Source organism: Loxodonta africana, chromosome 10 (genome assembly GCF_030014295.1).
Source record: "Loxodonta africana isolate mLoxAfr1 chromosome 10, mLoxAfr1.hap2, whole genome shotgun sequence".
Taxonomy (NCBI): domain Eukaryota; kingdom Metazoa; phylum Chordata; class Mammalia; order Proboscidea; family Elephantidae; genus Loxodonta; species Loxodonta africana.
In genome coordinates, this window is record NC_087351.1 from 74,820,203 (window position 1) to 74,833,041 (window position 12,839).

The window sequence follows — 12,839 nt, forward strand, 5'->3', positions numbered from 1 at the left end:
TTTTTCTCCAATCTCTTGCTGTCTTTTGTTGTGCTAGACAGGGATCCCTATGGTTATTTGGCATTACTAGCAAAAGAGCTAAAAGTGGCTCTTCAGTACTTCATAGACTATAAATGAATCCAAACTCAAAAGCAATCAGTCACAGCCAAAGGACAGGTTTTTTTTAGGTACTATCATAAAACCTTGCAAAGAGATGAGGGGTGTAGAGAGGCAGATGAAATGCTGAAAGCCACAAAGTCTTGGAAGAAAAATAAAAATTAGCAAATATAGCCAAATAACAACAGCAATCACAGAAATGAAACCATTTTTTTTTTAAGTTTATAAAATCCAACCATCCGCGTAATTCTACCTTCATCTAGTAATCTGCAATAGTTGTTGGAAGTACTATGATTTCATTCAAAAATAGGTATTTCAATAGCCGTTGCTGCAGTTTTACTGTAGTGGGAGTTTGAAAGAGATAAATCAAGGCAGCTCAGAAGAAAATACTAGCTTGAATACAAACACCTACTTATACTATAATACTGTTGGCAGCGCACAGATTCATTCATGATTTAATTTTTCCTCAAAGACCAAAATATATCTGTGCATTTGTTTTCAACGTATATAGCAGGGCTTCGAACCAGTTCATTCTAGTTCAAACCCCTGCTGATAATTTGTATTTCCAACAAGTTCCCTGCTGAGAATTTGCATTTCCACCCCAGATATACTGAATCAGAATCTTTATTTTTAACAAGATCCACAAGTGATTTAACCTATAACTTCCTGGGAACTTCTTAGAAATGCAAATTCTTGGCAGGGGTTTGAATCAGACTGAGCCAGTTCAAAGCCCTGATATATAAAAATATTCTGTTCAACCAAATTAATTTCCAAATGATGTTATATATCTACTTACATTTAAAGACAACAGTGCCCCCTGAATACTAAGCAAACTTGTTATTGTCAGTTGCCACTGAGTCAGCTCTGATGCAGAGTGACATCATGTATAACAGAACAAAATGTTGCCTAATCCTGTGCCATAACCATGATCTTGGTTAAATTTGGGTCCACTGTTGTGGGTACAACATTGACCCATCTCATTGAGGGTTTCCGTCATTTTTGTTGCCCATTTACTTTACTAAACATGATGTCCTTTTCTAGTGATTGTTCTTTCCTGTTGACATGCCCATAATAAGCAAGCTGAAGTCTCACCAACCTCATTTCTAAGGAACATTATGGTTGTACTTTTTCTAAGACTCATTTGTTCATTCTTTTTGCCAACATCACAGTTTGAATGCCTCAATTCTTCTGACTTCCCTTTCACTATCCAATATTCATATGCATATGAGGTAATTTAAAAGACCATGGCTTGTATCAGATGTATTTTAGTCATCAAACTAAGCAAAGACTAAGGCTAAAAATGATACCAGGCACGACCTGGCTATTTTAGTTTATGCCTGGTAAAGGTATAAATGAATTATAAACACAATGGGCTAATAATTTGTTAACATATTATTGCCTACCCATGGAGGCACTCTATGGCACTTTTCATCCTCCAGCCAATTAAGTAATGGTGGTATCTCCATTACTGATCTCTTCATGGAAGCATGCAAGTCTGGAACCCCATCCTCACTGTCTACACAAAGGTAGGCAACTGTGCACATCATCCATGGCCCTATGTTGACAACTCCTTTTTCTAATTTCTGGACTATGCCTATCAAATAATTCCTTAGGTCCATCCTCAGAGACTAGTGACAGAATGATAAGAACATGAAATATGAACTAGCACACAGTACTGCACAAAAGTATTTTCAAATTTGTAAATGAAAAGGATTCACTTAATATCATTCCTAAAGAGAGGTTTGGGGCATTCAGGATTTAACTTAGTTAGGCAATGCTTCCCTATCATTAGTCACCCAAACCAAAACAAACCCAGTGCCACCAAGTCGACTCTGACTCATAGTGACCCCATAGGACAGAGTTGAACTGCCCCATAGAGTTTCCAAGGAGTGCCTAGTGGATTCGAACTGCCGACCCTTTGGTTATCAGCCGCAGCACCTAACCACTATGCCACTAGGGTTTCCATATTATAGAGAAAGATAATACTGCCTAATATCTGACATACAAAAAGTGTATGTCTAACTATAATACAAAGCTTGCACTATTAAACTATGCCAAAAGCCATGACAAACTAATGCATACACTTGAATGTTCCAAAATACTATTATAGAAGTATTATTTAAAATTCTAGTCTACTTGTGATGTTTCTACTAATTTATTGAACATTATTTTATTTAACTTCTATTTGAAAAAAAATTGAGGTTTTGGACAAAATATGCATTCTAAGATATGGTCTACACATCATGTAGAAAAATGTCAATAAAACTCCAGATGCTTCCCTCATAGTATTTCAGTAGGTAACAACTAAGGGGCACACGTGGACATGATAAGTTAAGTTCCCCTACCATGTTCAGATAAAGATGGAGAAGTTAGTTTTCAGATATTTGGAGTGTAAGGCTTTCAGCCAGCAGGCTGAGTAACAGTTTTTCATAATGATAGGTGTCTTAGTCTTCTAGTGCTGCCATAACAGAAATACCTCAAGTGGATAGCTTCAACAAAGAGGGATTTATTTCCTCACAGTCTGGTAGGTTACAAGTCCAAATTCAGGGCATCAGCTCTAGGGGAAGGCTTTCTCTCTTTGTCAGCTCAGGAGGAAGATTTCTTGTCTTCAAACTTCCCCTGGTCGAGGAGCTTCTGAGGCACAGGAACCCCATATCCAAGCTCTGCTTCCGGTGCTGCCCTCTTGGTGGTATGAGGCCCCCAGCTCTCTGCTTGCTTCCCCTTCCTTTTATGTCTTGGGAGATAAAAGGTGGTGCAGGCCACACCCCATGGAAACTTCCCTTTGGATCAGGGAGGTGACCTGAGTAATCCTTTTAACCACAGGCAGAGATTATGATTTATAACACAGGAAAATCACAAAATGGAGGATAACTACACATGGCCTAACCAAGCTGAGACATATTTTGGGGGGACACAATTCAAACCATGACACTCCACCCTTTGGCCCTCAAAAAATCACATCCTTGTAACATGCAAAACATATTTACCCCGTCATATTATAACAAAAGTCTTAACTCTAAGTCCAAAATCAAAAAATTCTTCTTCATCCGTGAAATCTAGAATACAAGTCATCTGCTTCCAAGGGTACAATGGCAGAACAGGCACAAGCTAAACATTACCATCACGAATGGGAGAAACTGAAAGGAAAGAGGCATAACAGGCACCAAGCAAGTCAGCAGAATGCATTACATTAGCCCTCAAAGATTTGAAAATAATCCCCTGTTCTCTGAGACAATTTACACAATAACCCTGCCCTGCAGCCTCTAGGTATTGGCCACATTCTTCAGATTCTGAGTGGAGGTCCCTTGGCACTGGGCTTCACCTCCACCTTCCAGGCCCACTGGGACAGCAACTCTGTTCCCTCAGCTTGAGGCACACCATTCTTCTTGTCCATCTGAGTGGCAACTCTACCTTAGAAACACCAGAGGCCATGGCTCCACCCTTTGAAACCCCTAAGGTCATGGCCATACCTTTTGAGACTGAGGAAGCTGGGCTTCTTGTGCTGTCTCTTCAGTTTCTGCTTCCTGGTTTCTTGGCCTCTTGGCTCCTCTGGCCTCATGCCTGCATCTGCCCTGCTGGGGCAAGTGTTCTAAAGCTCCGTAGCTCACCAGTAAGTGCCTGGAGGCACCCCACTCCACCAGGAAGCCTCCTGTGCACAGGCACTCAGCTCTCTCACTCCATGGGTTGGCTCTAGCACCGTCTCGCGCTGGTCTCCTGGTTCTGCTGCTCTTGGTTCTCTGCTGTTGTTGCTTCTTTGCCAATACAGGTTCTCTTCTGTGCTGGTCCTCTGCCACTGTTGCAACTCTATTCATTCACAGTTTCAAAACCACTTCCACATTTTAGGTATTTGTTAGAGCAGCACCCCACTCTCTCAGTACCGAATTCTATCTTAGTGCTGACATAACAGAAATACCACAAGTGGATGGCTTCAACAAAGAGAAATTTATTTTCTCACAGTAAAGTAGGCTAAGAGTCCAAATTCAGGGTGTCAGCTTCAGGGGAAGGCTCTTTCTCTCTCTGTCAGCTCTAGAGGAAGATTCCTTGTCCTCAAACTTCCCCTGGTCGAGGAGCGTCTCAGGCAAAGGGACCCCATGTCCAAAGGATGCGCTCTGCTCCTGGTGCTGTCCTCTTAGTGGTATGAGGTCCCCAACTCTCTGCTTCCTTCCCTTTCCTTTCATCTCTTCAAAGATAAAACTTGGTATGGGCCACACCCCAGGGAAACTCCCTTTTGGATCAGGGAAGTGACCTAAGTAACCCTTTTAACCACAGGCAGAGATTATGATTTATAACACATAGGAAAAGAGGACAACTACACATGGCCTAACCAAGCTGACACATATTTTGGGGGTACAAAATTCAATCCATGACAATAGGCAAGGCACAGTCTCTCTTGCTCAACAAGCAGTTACTTTAAAGGCCATAGAACAAGCATCCCAGTTGTCTCATGGGCCTAGCTTAGCCCCATCATGGATTCTGAGTTCTCATCATTTTTTTTTAAGCCAGTGTTTGTTTTTCATTGGAAAACCATTTAGTTTTATCTGTAAAACTACAGTACTTAGGTATATTAATATAAAGTTGTTGGGAAATAAATATCAATTATAGAATTCTGTTATATAATCATTTTTATACCACCACCAGCTGTCATCGAATTGACTCCAACTCATGGTGACCCCATGTATGTCAGAGTAGAACTGTGCTTCACAGGGTTTTCCATGGTTGATTTTTCAGAAGTAGATCATCAGGGAGTGGACTCAAACCTCCAACCTTTTAGTTAGCAGCTGAGTGCATCAACCATTTGCACCACTCAGAGCCTCCTCTTTTTATATATGATTGCTTAAATATATGTGCCTAAATTACAAATGAGATGTGATATTTAATAGCACTCCAATTACATGATAATTAGATAATTATATTATCATGTAACTGTAATATCAGAACCTGTAAGTTCATCTGGCACTACCTTCTATCTATTTGCTTGAATCCTTTACTGACCAGGGACTTAATATCCTCCTAGAACAGATAGCCTATTCCATTTTTAACAAGTTTTACTTGTTAGGAAGTTCCTCCTTACAGTGTTCTAAAATCCATTTTCATTTAACTTCTACTGTGTCACTTATGTCACTTAGTTTCACCCTCTGTCTAAATAAACAGAGTACTTCTTATGTATATCAGTCCTGCAAATACTTCCAGCCAAATGTCGTAACTCTCCCTAAGTCTTCTCTTACCCACACTAAATATTTCCTATTTCCTTTAACAATTCCTCATATAACTAGATTCCCAGAACCTTATACCATCGCATTTATCATCTACTCATTGTGTTTCCACTGGGTAATATGCCTTTTAAAATATCCAGCTGGAAGATGGACACAATATTTTATCTATGATCTGCTTAACACAGTATTGGGATGGTTATTACCTCCCTTGATCCAAAGACAAGAGTGCTTTTAATGCATCTTAAAACCAGTCCAATTTTTTAAATTATATTGTATTGTTTTATTTATTATATTCACGTGTCTATATTTACATCGTATATGTAACACAGTACATTTGCCTGGAGCTCTTCTTGGAAGATAGGTGCCTTCCCTCTTGGTTTTAGCAACACATCCCTAGAGGAATCTTTTGCAGTATTTAAATACTGAATCAAGAATATAATGCCACGCATGAGAATATTACCTCTGTTTTTCACATTTAGGAATACAAAGAAATATTTTGATATGCTTTGCCATAAAAAAAAAAACCTATAAAAGCAGAGTTGTAGAAGAAACATACTGCTTACTGTATTTGGAATAAGTAGAGTACTTCTGTGATAGATTTGGTTGAAAAATAATCCAAGGTTTTAAAATTTTGAAAACCTCAATTTGTTTACATTCTAAAGGTATAATTCTGCCTGAATGTTTTCCATAATTCTGCCAGAACATTTCACATAATACCATCTCCCTACCTATATACTTTATGCTTATTACAAAACATATAAACAAGATATGAAGACTAGAGATTTCTCTGATTTTTTTCTTCAATCTATATGTTAAAAAAGAAGTAATACAGTGGCAAAAAAAAAAAGAAAAAAAGAGTTTTAAGTTTCTCTCTCTAAAAGAAGCTGGAAAAAAATTCCAGCCTAATGGCAAATATGTGGTCTACACAATACTATAAAGATTGTAGATTTTTTATAAGGTCCCAAACGCTGAACGTGAAGCTCCCAGACATGTGTTTCATTTGAATTATTTCCCAGGAAAGTCATTTCAAACTGCAGGATAAATTTTCTGAGCTGTAACCATCATCCCTTCTATTTTTTTTTTTTTGTGTGTGTGTGTGTGTAATCTCCTCTTCCCCCTTTTAAATCCTCATTCATTCCCCCCATTTCTCAGTCCTTTAGGAGCACAGAACATTAGCAAGTAGCAAAGCCCAGAGGAGGATTTTTATCATTAGATGTAAAAAGAAGCTAAAGCAACTGTAGTAATTAGGAGTCAATAAAATATAAATAAAATTAATCTAGGTACAGTTCTATATAAAAGCTATTGCCTTAGGCAACCCCTCAGGATGGGAATGCTATGATCACAACATCAGTACAGATTTTAATGCCACAGTTTGTATTAGAGAAAGTATTATTCACATAAGGCAAGTTAAGACTGAATTAAATCATAGTGATTAATTTGTTTGTGGGTTAAAGCTGAATTTAAAAATCTATAAAACTAAATATGTGGAAACGATAGAAAAAAATCTCAGTAACTGGGGTGAAGGATTTTCTCTAATTAGCAACTGAAAAAAATATAGCTGTTTAGAACTAATGAGAGAAGAGATGCACTAGCACAAACACATTTGGCTTCATACATTATATTCCAATGTCTGTCCAGCATGTAATCACAGTTAAAATCTGCTAATGACTGTCATTTTAAAATATTTGAACAAATATTTTAGAATGATGAAAAACACACAGTAAGAGAAAGTATTTGGCATATTGAGGAACAGGAGGTCTATTAGAGGTCTCTGATATTAAACATGGGATAATTGTTAAAATTCAGATGATCTTCACTAATGATGGATAAAATATAAATTCAAGGCAGTGTTTAATCAATTCGATAGGTTCTATATTTCTAACTAAAAGGTTGGCAGTTTGAATCCACCACGCACTCCTTGGAAACTCTATCGATCAGTTTTACACTGTCCTATAGGGTCACTCAACAGCAATGGGTTTTAATATTTCTAATGCTGTAAGTACAATTTTATATGATTACTGTCATCGAAATTTCATTTTCTTTCTCTACACTTGTAATAGACTCAATCAATTTGAGTCTTATTTTCTAAAAGCCTGCAGCACAGGTGAATACATAATTAGATAGAGAGATAGTGAGATGATAGGTAGGTAGGTAGATAGATGATAGGTGATGGAGAGAGAGATGATAGAGAGATAACAGAGAGATGCTAGAGAGAGAGATGCTAGAGAGAGAGATGAGAGAGAGAGATGAGAGAGAGATGAGAGAGAGAGAGGTAGAGAGATTCATAGAGAGATTGGTTGATTGACAGGTTGATTGATAGGTAGATGATAGATAGATAGATAGATAGATAGATAGATAGATAGATAGATAGATAGATAGATAGATAGATAGATAGATAGATAGATAGATAGATAGATAGATAGACTGATTTTATCTTAAAAGCAATACATTTATTGTCTGCTGTGCTGATAGAGGCTATAGAGGGACAAGAATGGAAGCATAGTATGAAACGAGTCAGTTGGTTATTACAATAACTCAGGTAGGAGACAATGGTGATTTGGACCAGATAATAACAATGGTTATGGAGAAGTGGAGGCAGAGCCAACATGATTTGCTGGAAGTTTAAAAGTGAGAGTTTTTAAACTGAGCAACTGAAGGGTGGAATTCCTACTAGTTGCACTGGGGAAGATTGTTGGTGGAAGAGGGGTTACGGAAGACGACCAGAAGTTCAGTTTTGGACAACTTCTTTGGAGATGGGTAGACAGGTAGGAGTGTGTTTAGTTCAGCGAATGGGCCAAAAATGAGTATGTACATGTGGGTGGTGTTAGCATATATTTTTAAAGCCACGAGATTGGATGATTTCACTGAAGGAGTGAATGAATACAGACAGAAGGCAAGAGGTGTAAAGACTGAGCTCCAAGATACCCCAACATTTAGAATGTGATCAAGGTCAAATTGCTCTCCAGAAATGCCCTGTGATGGTTAAGATTGTGTGTCAACTTGGCTGGGCCATAATTCTCAGTGTTTACATGTGATCACTCCCATGATGGGATCTGCTATGAGTATCAGATCAGTTGAAAGAGAGTTTCCTTGGGGGTGTAGCCTGTATTTAAATATAAGCAGACTTTCTGGGTTTTTGTGCACTCTGGGTCCCATGGCTGCCTCCTGTTCCTCTGACCTCCATTTCTTGGGACTTGAGCTACCAGCTTATCTGCTGATCTTGGGATTCGTTGGTCTTCACAGCGTATGAGTGGAGACCTCCTCTCTGACCTGCCGAGCTGAGTTCACCAGCCCTTGCAGCTACGTGAATCAGGAGAAGCCTCTATTATAATCCACAGATGTAGGACGTTCCAGCCTGTACAATCGAGTGAGCTGTTTCTTTGATATAAATCCTTCTATATATATTTATATGCTTTATGGTTTTGCTTCTCTAGAGAACCCAGCCTAAGACATTCCCTATCAATTTATGCACCTACTAGAATTATACAATACTGCCAGTCATTCTATAGCCTTTGCGAAGATTGGACATCATCTTTGTCCATTTGACATATTAAAATAATTTTTTGTTTCAATTTTGAAGTTTGTTACCAGTGAAAATAAGCTTTTTTGTATGTTTATTAGTAATTTGTATTTTGTCTTCTAGAAATTTTCTGTTTTACTCATTTTTCTCTTAAGTATCCTAATGTTTCTTATTAATTTAAAATCATTTTGTGCATCAAGGTAATTAACAGTTCCTTGTAATGTTTATTGCAAATGCTTTATCTCATTTTTATTTTTTATGTTTTTTTGGTGTGAGAGCTTTTACATTTTTTAGTTAAATCTTTAATCAGTTTGTTATTTATTCCATTCAATACGTGCAAAGTGAAATTAAACATATTCACATATCTTCTTGGAATAGTTTATGGTTTCTTATTTTTTACATTTAAGTTTCAGCCCTTCTAATATTTTTGTTAGACAATGCAATGAGACTCTCTCAATGCTTACTTTCCTAAATTTTTAATTCATTTTATAATTAAATAATGTAACAGTTACATCTTTATGATTGTCCTTTAGCTTATATTAAGTTCTTATGTGTATTGAAGTCTGCTTCTCAGACACCTATTCCCTTCTTTGCTTTGGTTGCTAATTTTTGTGTCCATACCTCTTTTTTACTGTGTTTTAAACTTATGTTATGAATGCTATTTATTTAGACGAATGAATTCGTAAGGCAGGTGGTGTTCAGCTCAGGTTGTCAGGCTCTCTATTAAATCCCAGAAATAGACTGCAATTTTTTTTTTTCTTCTTGTTCAGCATAGCATATGGTGTGTAGTCTAGAAAAAAAAAAGTCTAGAACGTACTTTTAAATTCATCTTCACTGATGATGCCATTAGAGAGAATCTCCCACAGCTCCTTTCCAGGCCCAGATTTTGGCATATGTCTTTTTCTCTCTTACAGTATTGCTGCTACTAGTTCTTACAAATTTGTGTGGGGCTTTTCTTAAGAGGCTGGGAGAAATCAATGCAGGCATGGGTAGTTGCTACCATATTAAATTAGAACTTTCAAATATGTTTTATACACATACAACATGGACATACAACACAGCTTCCATATTTTCCACAAGTATAAAAAAAAAAATTTTTTTTTTTCCTATTAGTCAACAACTAACACCAAGGATTCCCCACTAGTTAAGGGGTATATCCATGTTCTTTTCTTATTCAAATGCCAATTTAATATTTTAAAATATTTTTTAATCTTCTCATTTGGATTAAATTTTCAGTTTACCTTCAATATTAGCCTTCCCTCCCTCCCCCATTACTCCATTTTCCCTGGGCACTCTAGTAATCAAAAGTACATTTCTGAGATCACAAATAATGAACAAGGAAACAAAAAAAAATAATTTTATGGTAAATAGTAGGGACCCAGAAATTACTCCCTGCTCATGATGTATGCACTTGTAGACAGACTCCACACGAGGGCATTACCCTAACTACATCATGAATCAGGCAGTTCAGCAGGTGTTCAAGAGGAGGCTTGAAGAAAATCTAGTTAGCTGCACTTTTGAACAAACCCATTATCTAAGAATATATACCAGACATAATAAAAAATCTGCCACTTACTGGATCTGTGGCATAGACCCTGGGTCAGGCTGTTTGCTAATATGTTGAAGGTCATTGTTCCATTATTTTACTGATGTTTTCTGTCACCTAGCTACAGTGTACCTCATTGCATTTTCTGGAAGGAAATGATCTACCTGAGATAGTAATTGCCACAGGAGATGATTGCCTCTTCATCTCAGTTTTATTTAATGTGGACTTCAAAGGACATGCTGCAATTGAAGATTTAAATGGTTACTCTCATCTTCATGCCAAGGAAGATTTTGTTCCTTCTTTGGATCCCTTCCCTATTAACCACACCTTGGCCCAAACCCAAAAAACCAAACCCACTGCTGTCGAGTCGATTCTGACTCATAGTGACCCTATAGGACAGAGTAGAACTGCCCCATAGAGTTTCCAAGGAGCGCCTGGCAGATTTGAACTGCTGACCTCTTGGTTAGCAGCCGTAGCACTTAACCACTATGCCAGGGTTTCCCATATTGGCCCAGGTATGTCTTAATCAAATTCCATGGAAATGTAATTTGTTCTTTTTCCCTCTGTGGTCGTGCATTCCATTTTAAATGGTCATTTAACCAGAAGATTCATACTGTATCTTATAAATATGTTGAAAGATGTACAAATCTTATCCCCTTTTACAATTCCTTCACTTATATGTCCCCAAGAATTTCACTTGCATTTCCTTTGAAAACTCTTCTCCCATAGCTCTTATACTTCATGTCCATTTCCTGCATCTCCCCTCAACCACCAGCTCTTAACTCCACCTGTTCTGGCTTCAAGCTACTCAGTTCTTTTTTCATGAAGTTCCTGCAATCAAACATCTACTTTGCACATCTGTTTGACTTTGAAATACGCCTGTTGAGCAGCTCTTAAAGAAAAGCCACAAGTCCGCATCGTAAGAGTAAAATGGCTAGGAAGATAATGTGCTGTTTGGTTATCAGATGTCAAAAGTCAGTACCTAAAAATAACATTCGTCGCTGTTGCTTATAAAGTAATACAGCTCAAGGTCAGCTTCTTCTGAGACTCTGTGTGCAAGCACTATTTGTCATCCCCTATTTTTATATTTGATGCGAATCAGCTCAGTGTAGAAAGTGAGTTTTTTTTTTTTAGTTTTGTTTATTGTGAGGAGGACTTTGGGTCCTTCTTCGCCCCAAATGTGAGATATATGGGAAAAATTTTGAAAGTTTTCATGAAAAGACAAGGAAAAAAATTTAGAGATGTCAGATGAACAAGCAGGGAGGTATCCACTTTGTACATTTGTGTAAGGCAAAGGGGAAAATAAAGAACTATAGGTTGCTTTATGGAACATGAAACAGAGAAGGGAGAAATTTAAGTGGAGGATAGCGTAAAAGTTTTTTTTTTTTTTAATTTATAGAAAAGAAGATTTTATTTTAATTCAAAATGGAAAAACAGTCAAAGAATGAAATCCATCATGAGAAATGGCAGCACTCTCTGAGATTTACAGGCATACAGTGAAGGACTGTGAGTGGTTGAGGATATTTTAGGAAAATGGAGTAATTAGCTGTTTTCGGGAACTGCATTTTCTAAATTGAGTGTGATAACTAATACCAACTGATGATTAGTGGTTGAGTGCTTTGCACCTTCTAAGCATTCAATAAATGATTGATAGATATGTCACTTAAGAACTACAGAGTAACACTTATGAAGCAATTACACAAACATATGTGAGTGGGAAATCTACATTTATCCTGTTGAAACAGAAATAAATAAAAAACAACTCATACCTTCTCTGTGTCAATGCCTTTTGACATGGACCATGTCGAGACAATATAATCCATGACTCGCTCGCTAAGGCCTTTTGGGACCTGATAGAGTTTCAGAAAGTCCCGTACATTATTCAGCATCTCATGGTATCGGTTGGTGTTGGCATACATTTGCTGGAAAATTGTGGTTACATTTCCAAAAATAGTTGCATAAAGAAGAGCTGAAAGAGAAGAAATGATTAAAATAAAACAAATATCCCAGGAGGAAAGAAAATAACATATTGGCCAACTCAACAAATAATTTGACATAAATCTCTTGATAAACCAGTGAGTTTAATACATGCCATACTCTTAAAAGAGTGCCTGGCACCTGGTAATTGCTCAGTAAATGTTAGCTTCAGTAGGATAAACATGATTTCATGAGCATGCTTCACTCTAGTCAGTGTGGTAAAACACGGAAGTGGTTCATACAGTTCATGAAGAATTACATGACCCGCAGTGACACTTTCTCCGAATCCTAACCTTAGGATTAAAGTTGTCCTCCAGCCTTGTTCTCTCTAACGAAGCCTAATCAATTTAAATTTTCCCGAGATTGATGATCCAGTTTAGAAATGTATACCCCTTATCACTCCTTCCAGTTGTGGGACTATTTCCCAGCTTATAAACATTTTTGACAGAACCTCCGAAATAGAGGAAAGGGAACACAAAGTGTTCCA

At 37.5% G+C, this 12,839-nt stretch overlaps 1 protein-coding gene across 1 annotated transcript in view; it reads right to left on the minus strand.

The window, feature by feature from the left end:
• KCNH5 (potassium voltage-gated channel subfamily H member 5) overlaps positions 1-12,839 on the minus strand; it is a 336,327-nt gene that overhangs the window by 117,816 nt on the left and 205,672 nt on the right. Inside the window, exon 8 of the mRNA XM_003408696.4 lies at positions 12,145-12,344. Within this exon, the coding sequence (XP_003408744.1) occupies positions 12,145-12,344 (200 nt within the window). The remainder of the gene's footprint in view (positions 1-12,144; positions 12,345-12,839) is intronic.